Below are 15,339 nucleotides of genomic sequence, written 5' to 3'. Positions count from 1 at the left end.
ACTTTGTGTTTGAAAATACTTTCAAGCTAATGGTTAGTTTACAAAAATAGTACAAAGAATTTTTATACACCCTCAGCCTCATCTGTTACTAACATTTTGCCTTATTTGCTTTGTCATTGATTCTCTCTCTACTTTTTTTTCTGAAAACAATGTAGTTGTTTTTTCAGAAAACTTAAATTTGATTGTAAGTTGCATACATTAAGGTCTTTTACCCCTAAAAACTTCGGTTTTTTTTTTTAAACTAATTAAAGGACATTCTCTTATTAACCACAGTACATATATCAAGCTAGAAAATTTAATACTGATGGAATACATTAATCTGCCATCCATATGGCTTTACTCTCTTTGAACTAGAACAGTTTCTCAGTCTTTGTCTTATATGACATTGGCATATTTCGACAATAGAGCCTCTTCACCCCTTTTTTTTTATTAGAATGTTCTTCATTTTGGCCTAATGCTTCCTTACAATTAGATTCAGGATATACATATCTGCTCAGAATACTCTATAGGTGGTGAGATGTCCTTCTCAGGCTCTCATAGTCATAGTCCCCTTTGTCTGCCCCTTGCTGGTGATGTTGATTTTGATCAGTCAGTCAAAATGTCGTTAATTTTCTCCACAGTGTAGTTATTTTTCCTTTTATAAGCAGCCTATGGGGAGAACCTTTTAAAATCATGTAAATATTCTGCTTCTCATTAAAATTTTCCTACAAGATTTAGCATCTGTTGTTGGTTCTTGCTCAAAACAATCTTCACTATGTTATTTGCAAATTGATGATTGTTCAATACTAGCATTCCTTCCACATACATCATTTGACACTTGGCATGCATCTGTAAGGAAGAGCTCTCCCTTTTGCACATATATTGACGTTTATATAATCAGTATGAACCCTTTGATACTTATTTTCTCCAGTGATTTATAATTCATTATTTCCTTCTAATTATGTTGATGCTAAAGTTGTTCCAGATATGGCCACTGGGAGCCCCAGTGGCTACTTCTTGTGCCCCTTTGACATGTGCTCATGACTTTTTTTGAGTACCTCCTTTATTTTCTGTTCCAACAAAATATTCCAGGTTTATTTTATACTTTCCCTGCCCTACCCTTGAAATTAGTCATCTGTCAAAGGAGCTCTGCTTCCCTTTAGTAGGCTCTGGATGTTAAGCATGTTTATTGCTACCATGGTCTCATTGCTTCTGAGCTTTCTCAGTGGCAGAGCTAGGAAGTATAAGCATGCACACATGATGTTATGTGTTCACACCTGATTCTCTAATTCCAGGCCATTCTTCCAAGGCTCTTCTTTGCTTTCTTCTACTCTATATTTTATCTCCTTTCTTCCACAGTTAGAATCCTGACTTCTATCAATAACACATTTTCTCATTTGCTTAATCCTACAATTATTTAAAATAATTTCAGAAATGTTCCATTCATACCATTGTCTCCACCCCCAAACCAACTTACTAAAAATGGCTTAGGATTTGTTTTCAGTCCTTCCTCTTCCTCTCCTCTGCTCCCAGACAAGGGTATGTACTCAATACTGTATTCATAAGTTACTTGGATTAGTTCTTTTTTTCTGATCTTTCAGTGTGATTATTTCATTCATTTGAAATACAGTTGGATTCATTTGTTTCCGTATGCTTTCAGTTTTAGTTTTTTTTCCACTATCTTTGTTGATATAATTGCATTTTTTGATAGGGGGATATTAATACACTTCACAAAGTCAGAATTACATAAGAGTTTACTCTCATGTAACCTGTTATCTTAGCCCTTTCATTCTAACTGCCCCCTACCTCTATAGGGTACCAATTTCATTGTTTTCTGGTTTATCCTTCCTGTGTTTTTAATAAGATGAGCAGATGTATGTTTTGTTATTTCCATTTTTTTACACAAAAGGTAGTTTAGTGTATATCTTCCTTCATTCTTTGCTTTCTATACTTAAAATATTCTGGAGATATTTCTCTCTCTTTTTTTTTTTTTTTAAAAAAAAAAAAAAAACAACTGTATGGTACTGTATTTTATGTATGTACCAGAGTTTATTCAACCATTCTCTATGTTTGGACATTTTGGTAGTTTCCAGTAGCTTGAATTATAAATAATGCAGCAATGTACAGTAAGCTGTGTCGTATATATATTTGTATTGTTGGAAGGCGAGTCTTCATGGTAAATTCCTGGAAGTGGGATTATTGGATTGAAATTATTACCTGTGTTCCTCCGTAGGGATTGTTTGTATTCCTGCCAATGATTTATGAGACAGTCTGTTCCCCACATCCTCATCAACAGAGTATAGTATTAGGCTTTTAAAATTTTGTCATTCTGATGGGTGAGAAATTGAATCTTAGTGTAGTTTTAATTTGCATTTCTCTTTTGAGTGAAGTTTAATCTTTTTATATATTTATGAACTATTTTTATATCTTTCTGGGGGTAAATTTTCTTTTAAATGTTTCACCTATACTTCTATAGGTTTTTAAAAAATAACTAATGAAACATAATTTATATGCCGCAAAGTTCACCCATTTAAAAAATATAATTCAGTAGCTTTTAGCATGTTTGCAGAATTATACAACCATCATTATTACCATGAGGGCGTTTGGGCTTTGTCGCCCTCTCCTTCCTTTAATTGTTAAAAGTTCTTTGTATGTTAGGAATATTAGTACTTTTCCTGTGATACATATTGTGAATATTTTTCTACCAATTTGACTTATTGTATTTGATGCCATTCACTTGTATAATATTTTTCATGTAATAAGTTTATCTTTTTTTTTTTTTTTTTTTTTTAATTAACAACTGGGTCTTGCTCTGTCACCCAGGCTGGAGTGCAGTGGCACAGTCATGACTCATTGTAACCTCTACCCCCTGGACTCAAGCGATCCTCCCACCTCAGCCTCCTAAGTAGCTGGCACTATAGGCACGTGCCACCACACTCAGCTAACTTAAGTGTTTTTTATGGAGATGGGGATGTTGCTGTGTTTCTCTGGCTGGTCTTGAATTACTGGACTTAAGCAATCTGCCAGCATCAGCCTCCATAGTGGCTGAGATTACAGGCATGTATCACCCAGGCTGGCGTGCAGTAGTGCGATCACAGCTTACTGCAGCCTCGACCTTCTGGGTTCAGTTGATTCTGTCACCTCACCCTCCCGAATATCTGGGACTATGGGTGCATGTCACCAGGCTTGGCTAATTTTTGTATTTTTTGTAGAGATGAGGTTTTGCCATGTTGGCTCAGGCTAGTCTTGAATTCCTGGGCTCAAGCAATCCTCCTACCTTGGCCTCCCAAAGTGCTGGGTTTACTGGGATAACTCACCACACCTAGCCTAAAACCCTTTTTTTTTTTTTTTTTGTTTAAAGTCGTTATCAGAAAGCTTTTTCCAATCTACACTTGGGTTACAGAACAGGTTATAGAATAATTCCTCCATATGCTGTTTCATTTATTACATTCAGACCTTTGCTCTGTTTGGAATTTACTCTTTTGTATTGGGTGAGGAATGGATACTATTTGACTTTTTTCTAAATGGCTATCCTTTTGTCTCAACACCATTTACTTAAAAAATCTATCTTTGGGTGGGTGCACTGGCTCATATCTGTAATCCTAGCACTTTGGGAGGCCAAGGTGGGCAAGGTCAGGAATTCAAGACCAGCTCAGGCAACTCCTTCAGCCCAGCAGTTTGAGACCAGCCTGGGCAACATAGTGAGACTTTGTCTCTAAAAAACAAAATAAAATAAAAGGCTGTCTTTAACCAAAAGATTTGAGATACTGACATTATCATAAATTCCATTTGTAATTTCTGACTTTTCTGTTTTGTTCCATTGGTCCATTCATTTGTACACTAATAACACACTATTTTAATTATAAAGGTGCTTTGCTATGTTTTAATATCTGATGGGGCTACTCCCTCTTTATAGCCTGTTTTTTTCAGTGTTTTCTTAGCTATTGTATATTTATTTTTCCATAAGTATCAAATCCATTAAAAAATTAAATCTTGTTGGTATTTTTAGGCTGGGCACAGTGGCTCACGCCTGTAATCCCAGCACTTTCGGAGACTGAGGTGGGCGGATCACCTGAGGTCGGGAGTTGGAGACCAGCCTGGCTGCCAAAGTGGTGAAACCCCGTCTCTACTAAAAATACAAAAATTAGCCGGGCGTCGTGGCACGTGCCTGTAATCCTAGCTACTCGGGAGGCTGAGGCAGGAGAATTGCTTGAATCTGGTGGGTGGAGGTTTCAGTGAGCCGAGATCGCTCCATTGCACCATAGCCTGGACAAGAAGAGCGAAACTTTGTCTCAAAAAAAAAAAAAAAAAAAAAAAAAATGGTATTTTTATTGGGAGTGTATTAGCTTCATATATTAACTCAGGGACTGCTAACGTTTTGATGGTGTTGAGACATCCCAACTAAGAACAAGGGCTGTCTTTACATTTGTCTTTTAGGAATGTTTTATAGCAAGCCTGTCCAGCCTGTGGCCAATGGGCCGCATGCAGCCCAGGACAACTTTGAATGTGGCCCAACACAAGTTCGTGAAGTTTCTTAAAACATTATGACATTTATTTTGTGATTTTTTTTTTTTTCTTAGCTCATTATTGTTAGCGTTAGTGTATTTTATGTGTGGTCCAAGACAATTCTTCCAATGTGGCCTAGGGAAGCCAAAAGATCGGACACCCCTGTTTTACAGGTTTTTTCCTGTAGGTTTTGAATATAACTTAAGTTTATGCTTAAGTATTGTCTTTCTGTTGCTTTCGTAAATAAAGTTTTGTCTTTTAAGCATTTGCTTTAAAAGTTTGGAAAAAAATTATACTGCCCCTCTTTCCCCCATCCCCCAATTGTCTGTTTTCTCTTTTCTTCATGTTCTCATTAGTTACCTTTTATGTAATTAGGGTGGATTGATGGGGGACATGATTAATACTTCATATACCTCTCGATGGGTGCATGAACCAGATCTCTGTGAATGTTAAGGACCAAGACTTGGGGCAAATTCAGGGGAGGTTTGGATGTATGCTGTTACTTAACAAGTTGTATCACTATCTATGTTAGCTGTTTCACTGTTACTAAGGAAGAAGTATTAATACATGTGATCACGCAACTCTCATTTAGATATGCTGTCTGTTCTGCTAGACTGTTTAATCTTACATGGGTGGAAACAAAGCAAATAATGGGAGTGCTACTTTGGTTTAAATGTGGGGGTCAGGAGAAAAGCCGATGACCCCTGTTTACTAGGTTCTCATTATTTGATAGTGTGAAATCCTCTGGTCTATATAGCCTCATCGATAGCAGTGAGAATAAAAACACATAACTACAATCCATGGTGACAGAGATTGTTCTAGAACTGTGAAACAGAGTGTCTCAGTTTTGCCTTGAAGGGCCAGGGAATGCCTTCTTGAAGAGGAGGCTTTTGAAGTGGGCCCTGAAGAATAAGTAAGAGTTTGCCAGGTGGGTGGAGGCAGTCTGGGCTGAGAACTGCCTGAGAAAAAGGTTCAGAGGCTGTGAAAAGATCCACGGAGAGGTCAGGCATCCATCTCTTAAGTGTGACTGGAGTGATGGATGAAAGTCAGCAGGGGCCGAAATGAAGTGGATGTGGAGATGATATGCCATGTTAAGGTGATGATCTGCCATGAAAAGGAATTAAAGTTTTCTCCCAGAAATCTGTTTCTTAAACTTGATGGTAGACAAAATGCTAGCAGCATTGTGGGCTACGGTTTTAGTGTATTATTAGCTAAGTTTCTCCTATAAATTTGACAGATGCAGCTTCTAAACAATCAGTTTGTCATGGTATGACTATACTCACTGATGAATTATAAAATTTAGTGTTGATGTTCATTTTAATGTAGCAGGCCTCGTATACCTTCAGAAATTAATACTGTATTTTAATAATGCTTTTTTATGGGTTGTCAGAAGGTGATAAAAATGAAGAAAAGTGCTTGTGGGGTTCTGAGACTTTGCAGGATAGAAGAGAAATGCATTCCTATAAAAATGAGATTCCTTTGTTTCCTTTGAGTATTAAAAAAATCTACTATTAGAGAATTAAATTTCCCTAGTTTTATTTGATCTTTTCTTTGGTTTATAAGTGTATACCTTTAAAAATCCGAGTAATAGTTTTAAGTTGATTAATTACACTTGATTTTTTAAAAAGAAATCTTATTTTTTAAAGGATTTCAGATGATTAATTATCTTTTGTGTTTGTTTTGGGTCTGTGTTAACTACAGCTTACATCTATTCATTTTTCAACTTAATGAAGTTAATCAGTCTTTTATGGTGCTCCTGCTTAGTGTTTTTATATTTCCTTATCTATAATTCAGTGAGAAGTGTAATTTTTAAAAGAATTGTGTTCAGAAAAGGATATTTATGCAAGTTTCAGACAGAGGCTTAGTCATAGCCATGGAATGCAGTGAACAGTATGAATTATAAAGGATGTGAACCATCTTTAAAGTGTGAATTCATGGCTATGTCTGCCAGCAAATCTGTTTTTATAGTCCATGCATATTTGTTAAATATTAGTTGTTGAGTGAATAAAAATATTGTTTAAAAATTGCAAATTCAAAATCAGAACAAAACATTTTATGGCTCTATAAGATATTTTCTGCATCATGCATTTCATTCTGAATTATATTATATTTACTTTACACCTTGTGTATATTTGCATAACTATCTCTGCAAAGCAGTCTTGAATGTTTTCCTTCCCATAGTGCTGGCTTGCATATAGTTAACACTTAGGATTTGTTGGATTGAACTGCCATTCTCCTATATTTTCCAAAGATGTACTATTCTTTGAAAATACCTCAAATTGCCTAATTATGGTCATCACAGCCTCACTGTTTCCTGTTCTTCAACTGACAGTATAAAGCATGAGCTTCCTAAAAATTAATGTACTGGGTCCTGTGCCAGTGAAAAGAGGGAATGATTAACTGTACATGGAAAGGCTTCTCAGAGGAGCTGACATTTGAACTAAGTTGTAAGGATGATGAGTACCAGGCAGAGAAGAAAAGGTAAGGACAAGTCAGGCATATAGTATGAAAAAAGGTCTGGAGTCAGGTAAGGGCATGCGTGGCCTCTGGGAAAGGGACACCCAGATGTAGGTTATGTACTGCACAAATATGCAGGCACTGCAGATTATGTAAATGGCAGAATGCAGTGTCTTTAGACTATATTTATATAGGTGGAAATTTATCTTCTTCCTTAGATTCAAATTGCTTTTGTCATATGGGCAGAAAGAGGTCTAATGAGACACTATTTTTATTTAAGAAAATATTCATCAAAGGGCTTTTTTTTCCCCCAGTGAGGAAGAAAATATTTTTTAACCACAGACACTGGGATTTAAATCACATGAAAACAAAGAAACTGAATCTCGAGTACTCCATACTCCTGGGAATCAATAGTCTTCCTCTATTCTTAAATGCTTTCATGGTGTTTTCACCTTATTATATAGTAAAAATAATGATCACAGTAGTTTGGGCTTCCCGTAATTTTCCGCCACTCAACCAGTTGTTCATGTGTTTTTTGTACACGTTGAACTATTTCTTGACAGTATCACTTGATGAAGTTTACCTTCTTCAGCCTGGCTACACTTTTAACCCAAACAAATTTGTGTATCTATTTACAGTACAGCACTTTCCCCAGATTTCCACCATTCACTGAGCTTTCATCCTTCAACAGGATTTTTTAACTGAGTTGGCATGATGTTGTTTGCTTAATGTTTGGATAAGTAGTGCTGTCTGGTGGTTAATTAAGTGCATGGACTTTTGGAGCTAGACTGCTGGGACAGAATCCTGGCTTAACCACTTACTGGATTTATAACTGTGAGAAAATCCTCTCTCCTTGTCTTAGTTGTTTCATTGTCAGATGGAGATAATATTACCTATATTGTAAAGTTATTGTGAGGCTTAAATGTGTTAATACATATACAACTCTTAGAATGGTGCCTGGCATGTAGGTAGCAAGCACTCTATGTGCTATTGTTATTTTCATGACATTGTTCCTGGCTAAGTTTCCCCGCCTCTTTTTAAAAATTTTATCTTCAAAACAATTTTAGACGTTTATCTGGAGTATGTGTGATTGATTTTTAAAAATCACTCCAAGGGTGATGGTTTTATGCAGTTAATACTTACGATTTTTCTTGCTCAAAAGATGTCAAAGTTTAGGATCTCTTTGCATCTCTACAGTGACAAAACCCATGTTTTAAACAAACATCCAAGTTCATCCTCTTCTCCATAGATTGACTGCAGCTTCCTGCAGACTCACTAATTGTGCTTGGGGTGATGCTTTCATTTCCTCTCCCTCAGGGTGCTAGTGAACCTTAGGGATAACCTGGGAGATTTCTGGTTCTGAATTTCCTTTGTGATTTTGCATTTTTCACCAACTTCAACTTCCATGTAAAATGTTCTACTTTTAAGCCCCATCCATCTTTCTAATTGAAAATATACCTAGTTGAAAATACTAAATCACAAAATACCTGGTTGAAGATACAAAGATTACACATTATTTCCACTTTAGTACCACAGCCTTTTCCAAAATATATTTCTTGATACTAGTATATTTTATAGTAAGAGAAGGACTCTAGCCAAAAATATATCTTGGGACAAACAGTCAAACAACACTCAACAGATTTATTTTCTGTTTTAGTTTTTAGACTTTTGCCTGTGCCAGTCTGAATCCCCATGAGGAGTGCCTAATATTTAGCGGTTTTCGAATGTGTTTATTGTTGGGATCTTTCTGTGCAGTTAGGGTTCTGTGGGAAATGCTGAACTGTGTTATCATCTTGCATTCCTCCTGCCATATGCCTCTACTTCATTTCCTTCAATTCCAGCCTCAGCAGTATTATTACCAGAGTGGTTTTTAAAAGGTGGGACGTGGGTGTGGTGTGTGGTCAAGCTCTTCTTTTAGCCAGTCTAGCTTTTATTAGTTTCGCCCAGATACTTGTAGGGCTTTTGGTTGTCTTCTTAACCAGTATTTCAGAGTCTTCTCTGCCCTTGTGCACGTTCTCCAGGATTCCCCCGGAGATTTACCATGGCTGTCTTTCTTTAATGGGAGATAATAGTTCTGTTTAATTTATTGAAAATATTTGTTAAACATCTAATTTCTGTGAGACGTTAAATGGAGATCGTTCATATTAAACTGATTGAAGAAGTTTGGAAAATAATTGAATTTATATACGTACTTTTGCCTTTTAAATTTTTTATTTTTTAAAATTTTCTTTCTCTAGTGCTCTTTTGAAGATGACAACATCCGTTCCTTATTAAAACCTTTAGAACTGGAACTACAAAAAACAGTGCATACATACTGTGGAAAAATTTACAAAATATTTATCAAACAACTAGCAAAAAGTGTAAGAGATCGTTATGCCACATCACCAAAGGAAAAGTGATTCTTGGTGACTGCTAAATCAAATGAATGAAAACAACAAAGAATCAGAGGATAAGTGTGAAGGAATCGTCTTGGATGAAGTATTCAGGAAGGAATTATTCATCTCCAGAATAATTTTTTTTCCCTAAAGAAGTTAAATGAGCAGTATTTTCAGGTAATGAAGAATAAGTTAAAATCTTGGGCCTCAACAATGAAACATTTTTTATCTCTGATATTTTGTAATGTAACTATCATTCCAGTATTGATGAAAATATTATTGAATGGTTTTAACCTGCAGACTTCTGTTGACTCATACTCTCAAGAGTGGTAGGGGTGTGTAGATGGAGAAAATGTACCTCAAACAGTGCAAACACTCAGACTGTGAGTAGAGCAATAATTTTATGTCAGCACTAACCTCACTTTAAATGTGTGAGAAAAAAGTTTGTTTACAGGAGCAGAAACAGTTCTGTTTCTAAAGAAATGTGACGTAACTGATGTAACCATTGACAATCCATGTGTGCCTTTATACATTTCATCTCTGTTTTAAAATATTTTTATGACAATCATGTTTAAAATTATTTTTAGATTATAAGTAAGCTGCATGTTAAAAATTGAACTGTGTAAGGTAGAGGAAAAATACTGAAAACTTTGGGGTTTTAATCTGTGTGTGCGCATTTGTGTGAGAGAGCGAGCGAGCGGGAAATGTAGTGTTTCATTTTGTATGCATTAAACTGTCTTGCCAAAACTCAGATTTAAGATTGTTAAATAGATATTTGGGAATTTGTTTTAAATCACTTTAAATGAAAAATGTCAGCTTTACTGGGCATTCTGGAAGCAAAATGTATTATGCTGATGATAAAGTGAGAACCTTAAGAGTATACTCATATGATGGTGGAAAATGTGATGGACCAAAATACATAAGCTATATACTTTCTGTGAGTAGTAATTTTAGTTACAATGGAGTAGAAAAATGTGGTCCATTTAAACTTGTCTTCTACCTCATAATGGCCTTGCAAGATACTTTTGAAGAAGCAAATATCTAGAGCCTTACTTTAAGTAAGTTAAACAACTTAAGTGGATGATTTGGATTAAGATTGTTACATCCACCTATAGAAAATGTGTTTTTAATTGGGTTGATGTGCATATCTTCCTTTTTTGAGTGTCACTTAAGACAGTTAATTTTTTTTTAAATCTTGAGAAAAATATTGTTTATTTGGCATTCTTGACCTGTTATCTAATATAAATATAGATTCTGAATACTTAGCATATACTATGCTGGGGCACATATCTTATTTTACCAACAGCATGATTATCTATATGGTTATCTTCTTTTTCTCTCTGATATTTTAATGCTCAAGTAGAAAATCGAAAATCATGAAGGAAAAATATCACCAGTGAAAATCGTGGCAGTTAGTTTTGTGAAGACACAGTGACCTCTGTGGAGACATGGAATGTGCAGAAAGAGATGGTTAGTACAGTTGTTCTGTCGTCTGCAGTTCAGTCAGGGGCAAATTGAGAGAGGAAAGTTTAAGCAAGGTGCATTAGAAGTTGATAACCAGCCCAGCATTCTTAGAACAGATGGGTTTAGAGAACACAAGTTGTAGTTCCTTGGCAGAATGCCGTGGTGGATATAAGAAACTGTGAAATTGAGCGTACTGAGTAGAAAATGAGAATACTAAAAATGTAAAGTTTGGAGGGTATGTATTAGATCTTTTCTAATGGTCCTCAAATAGATCATTGCCTGCCTGACTATATAAGATTCTTGTTGGGAGCTTAAGAGTAGATTCCTGAGCTAGGACTTTGGAGACTGTGGCATGCTGTATCTAGGATGGAGTCTGTAAAAAAGTTTCTAATGAAGAGATTTAAAAATTATACAAAACTAGAATAGTGCATTGATAACTCAACATCCAGATCTGACACTTACCACTATCTTACCATGTTTGCGTCGTCATTTTTTTCTTTGCTTAAGTATCTTAAAATCCCAGACATCGTGTTATTTCACTGCTGTGAACACTTTAAGTAGATACCATGATATCACACCTAACAAAAGCAGCAGCAGTCCTTCGGCTTCATCTCATAGCCAAATTTCCCTGATTATCTCAAATATGCCATCTTCTAGTTGGTTTCTTAGAATCAGGGTACAGAATATAAGTCACATGATGATTTTGTTTTTAACAATCACCTCAGACGACTTTGATGTTAGCTACTTTGGGAACCACTGGAAATTATTTTGCCAACTTGAAGTTAGGATACCACAATTCTTGGCACAGTTGGTAGATTATAAATGTGATTTTGAAATATTAGAGGAAGCATTTGGGGTTAATGACAAGATATGAATTTATATTAGTAAGTTTGATAAGATTTAATTTCCTCAGTGAACGGAGAATCTCAGCCCCATGGGCTCTAGTTGATTGGGACTTGTATAGAGCGTGGTCGCAGTTGAATCCAACTGGACTGTATGCTGTGGTCTCACTCATGGTGTGGATTATTTACACTGTCACACACTCTACATGGTGGATCAGTTGGAAGGTTCTTCATCTGGTTTATTTAGACCTGACCTGATTGATCGTTTTACCATAAATTGAATTAATAGTGAAAGCTCTCTTTTAGGTACTGTTTCTACCTAAAATTAAAGGTATCACAAAATGTGTATAATAATTTTTAAATGAATTTTCTGAATTTATCTTTAGACAAGGTAATTCTTCTTTTGAATTCTAAAGAAATGCAGTTCTTGGAGTTGATGAGAGGTTGAATTATAGATGGACAACTTAGAGAATGTATTCCATTTTCATATAAATGGTCTTTCATAAAACATATATCTATGCAGTTTATATAAATTACATGATTTATTATTTGAGTCTATGTATTTTGACCTCAGAACTATCTCTGGGCTACAGTATTACCAAAGTGGGATGCCTTTAAAATGCAGTCAGACTTCATTTGTGTGAAGTAGAAAAGAACTTGGGAAACCTTTAAAAATATATATTGTGATTTACGCTTTAAGAAAGTGCATACTTTTTTCTAATGAAGAGTAGTTCATAATATATAAGGGTTTTAAGGCCCTGAAATAATAATAGTGCTTACTCATTGCTCTCTCATCTTGCCTCCAGTCAGATGTTATTGGTATAGTGAAAAGAAGACCAGATTGTGAACTAGATCTGGATTCTCTTCTTAGTTACTCAGGCATGTTATTTAACCTTCTCTGTGCCTTAGGTTTTAAAGTACAATCAGTGTACCCTTCAAACCTCACAAGATGAGACTCAGAAGAGATAATGGATTTGGAAGCATTCTTTGTGGCTTATGTTAGGCCACACCAGTGTTACTTTTGAAGTTCTGTTTTGTTCTGTTGTTTTCTGTACAGAGCGTTCAGTTTACTCAGGCTGAATGTTTTCTGACATATCTCCAGTATGAATTTGTTTATTTTATGTAAGGAAGAGTTTTTCAGGAAGAGAAAGTAGAGAAGAAAAGAATGATGTAACTAAATCAAAAAAGAAGGAAAAGAGAGGAAGTGAGAAAAGGGGTGAGGAAAGAGAAAGGAGTAAGAATAGGAATGGCAAAGGGCAGAGGAAGAGAAAAGATGGAATGCGTGTATGGAAAATTGAGAAGTAGAGATGGAGAGAAATGGTGTGGAAACATTTACTTTTTGAGTTGTAGCCCTCATGCTACATCCGTTTGTTTGCTTGCCTAGGCTCTCTGGGGTCAGGAAAGGTGCTGACTTCCATGGAATGGGGCAGCAGGACCTGCTGTATTTGGTTTGTTAGTACTAGAGTTGTCTCCCAATCACCCAACTTACTGATCATTTAGTCCCAATTCAACATTTTGTGTGTGTGTGTGTGTGTTTTTTATTTTAAAATTTTTATTATTTTTATGTTTTATTTTTTACTGGATCCCAGTTTGTGAGCTAGGACCTGTGGAAATACAAGTATCTTCCTTTTTAGCTTTATCGTTTTATCTATCCCAAGTGTTAGACTGCAAGACTAACTACATATTCCCCAGTGGAGGTTGGAAGTGGAGGGGACTGCTTCATTAGGTCTGAAGGTGGCCCAGGAATGTGTTGCAGCAGTTTTCCCAGATGATACTGATGAGAGGCCAGGTTTGGGAATCACTGCCCAACCTTGGATGGCAAATTAAACAATAAATTACACCAATTTATTCCTCAGTCAGGATACTTTCAGTTGAACCATTCTGAGTAGATATAAGAGGACAAAAGACAGCAGAAATACCTTAAAAGATATTATTCGTTGTCTTATTTTTCACATATTTGTATTTAATAAATACCTTAGCAGTAATCAGAACTTCTTTGAGATGTTTTTAGGAAGGCCACTGATTTGTTTCTTAAAATAATTTTTTTGGTTCCTTAGAGAAGAAAAGTAGGGGTGCAGTATGTCAGGTGTGGGGCCAGTTACCCATTTATTAAATGCAGTTTCAAATGTCTTAAAACAATAATTGCCTTATTGCATTTTAATATTTAATAAAGTAGATTAAATAAAGATTTGTATTATAACAGTTATTCTTTTATACAATGCCAAAGCAACCCTTTTTTGCCTATTAAAGTCTGGCTAAACTGTTCTGATGTTGTTGTTTCTTAATTCATTAAACGTGAAACTAGGTTTTACAAAATTATATAAACTTAAGACAGAAATCTAAAAATGGTACAAGAAAATTCTTTTTTTAAAAAACAAATTAATATGTTATTCAAATATTTAGCAATTAAAGACTAATGAGAAAAACAGAATAGCATATTGGATGTAACAGTTTAAAATGGATTGCATATCAATGTCAGACTTTTAAATAGAAAATATTTATTATCACCTCATTTCTACCAGTAATTTCAAATGTTTAATGGGACTTTGAAAAAGATAAGAAAAAATAGAAATGAAAATTTCTCTCATCATTAATACTGTGAATACTATTTGGAAGGTCCCTGGTCAGACATTTAAATATCAAACTGAAGAACTGATTTGGAGCCTTTGATTATATTTAGTTTATATACAGAATCTGAATATTTACACACATAGCACACTATAGCAACCTCTTGTAAAAAATCGTGAAGATAATGCAGCAGTATAGTCTATTAAAAAGTAAATTGGCTGGGTGTGGTGGCTCATGCGTGTAATCCCAGCACTTTGGGAGGCCGAGGAAGGAGGATTGCTTGAGCCCAGGAGTTTGAGACCACCCTAGGTGACAAAGTGAGACCCCATCTCTACAAAAAAGTTAAAAAATTAAAAAATTATCCAGGTGTGGTGCCATGTGCCTGCGGTCCTAGCTACACGTTAAGGTGAGGCAGGAGGATTGCTTGAGTGCAAGAGTTTGAGGCTGCATGAGCCAAGATTGCACTGTTGCACTCCAGCCTGGGTGACAGAGTGAGACTCTGTCTCAAAAAATAAAGGAAATTGGCTTTGACTATGAAAAATAGCCATTTTCAACCTTTTTATAAAACTTCAGGGAATATTGGAATATTATTTTGTCAGGCAAAAATAATCCAGGGCTTGAGCATTGCTGTAGAATATGTTATCTGTTCAAAACTTAGCAGAGCACACATGCATCACATGCATTGTCATCAATATTTGAGAGCTCTACCAATGGTTTTTGATGGATGCTGTAACAGAAGGTCTATGAAGAGGATGGTGGTTTGCACCTATTCCTCAAGTCAGAAACTGGAAAAGGTTGCAGGTATTTCAATTTTCCCAATCATTTTGCATAAATGTATTAATATTTTGAGTAGTAATAGTTCTAAAGCTGCAGGAAGGCATCATTGTATACTGTGATATGTAGAGAATACTACTCTTACACTGCTCTTTATCTTAAAATGTTTTGGTATACTGTGAACATTTTCCTCTATTTGGTGTATTTTGACAGTTTTTAAAGGAGAATATAAAATTACAGATTCTGGTCTAAACTAAGAATAATGGAAAGTTGCTTCATCCTGCCTTAGAGGAGTTTTCAGTTCATCCTCTTCTTGAGGAACGATGTGTTGCTGTTACTAAATAAACATTTACTCAATAAACATTTTATTTCCT

At 35.5% G+C, this 15,339-nt stretch overlaps 1 protein-coding gene across 3 annotated transcripts in view; it reads left to right on the top strand.

Annotated features, from left to right (window-relative positions):
* Positions 1-15,339, top strand: part of GXYLT1 (glucoside xylosyltransferase 1) — a 62,173-nt gene extending 46,834 nt beyond the window's left edge. For all 3 annotated transcript variants that reach the window (XM_050748445.1, XM_050748446.1, XM_050748447.1), the window contains one exon: positions 9,180-15,339. In XM_050748445.1, coding sequence (XP_050604402.1) covers positions 9,180-9,341 — 162 coding nt within the window. In that variant the 3' untranslated portion in view covers positions 9,342-15,339. The remainder of the gene's footprint in view (positions 1-9,179) is intronic.

This window comes from Macaca thibetana, chromosome 11, assembly GCF_024542745.1.
Source record: "Macaca thibetana thibetana isolate TM-01 chromosome 11, ASM2454274v1, whole genome shotgun sequence".
In the NCBI taxonomy this organism is placed as follows: domain Eukaryota; kingdom Metazoa; phylum Chordata; class Mammalia; order Primates; family Cercopithecidae; genus Macaca; species Macaca thibetana.
The sequence above is the reverse complement of the archived record's forward strand: the minus strand, read 5'-3'. Positions and strand labels throughout refer to the sequence as shown.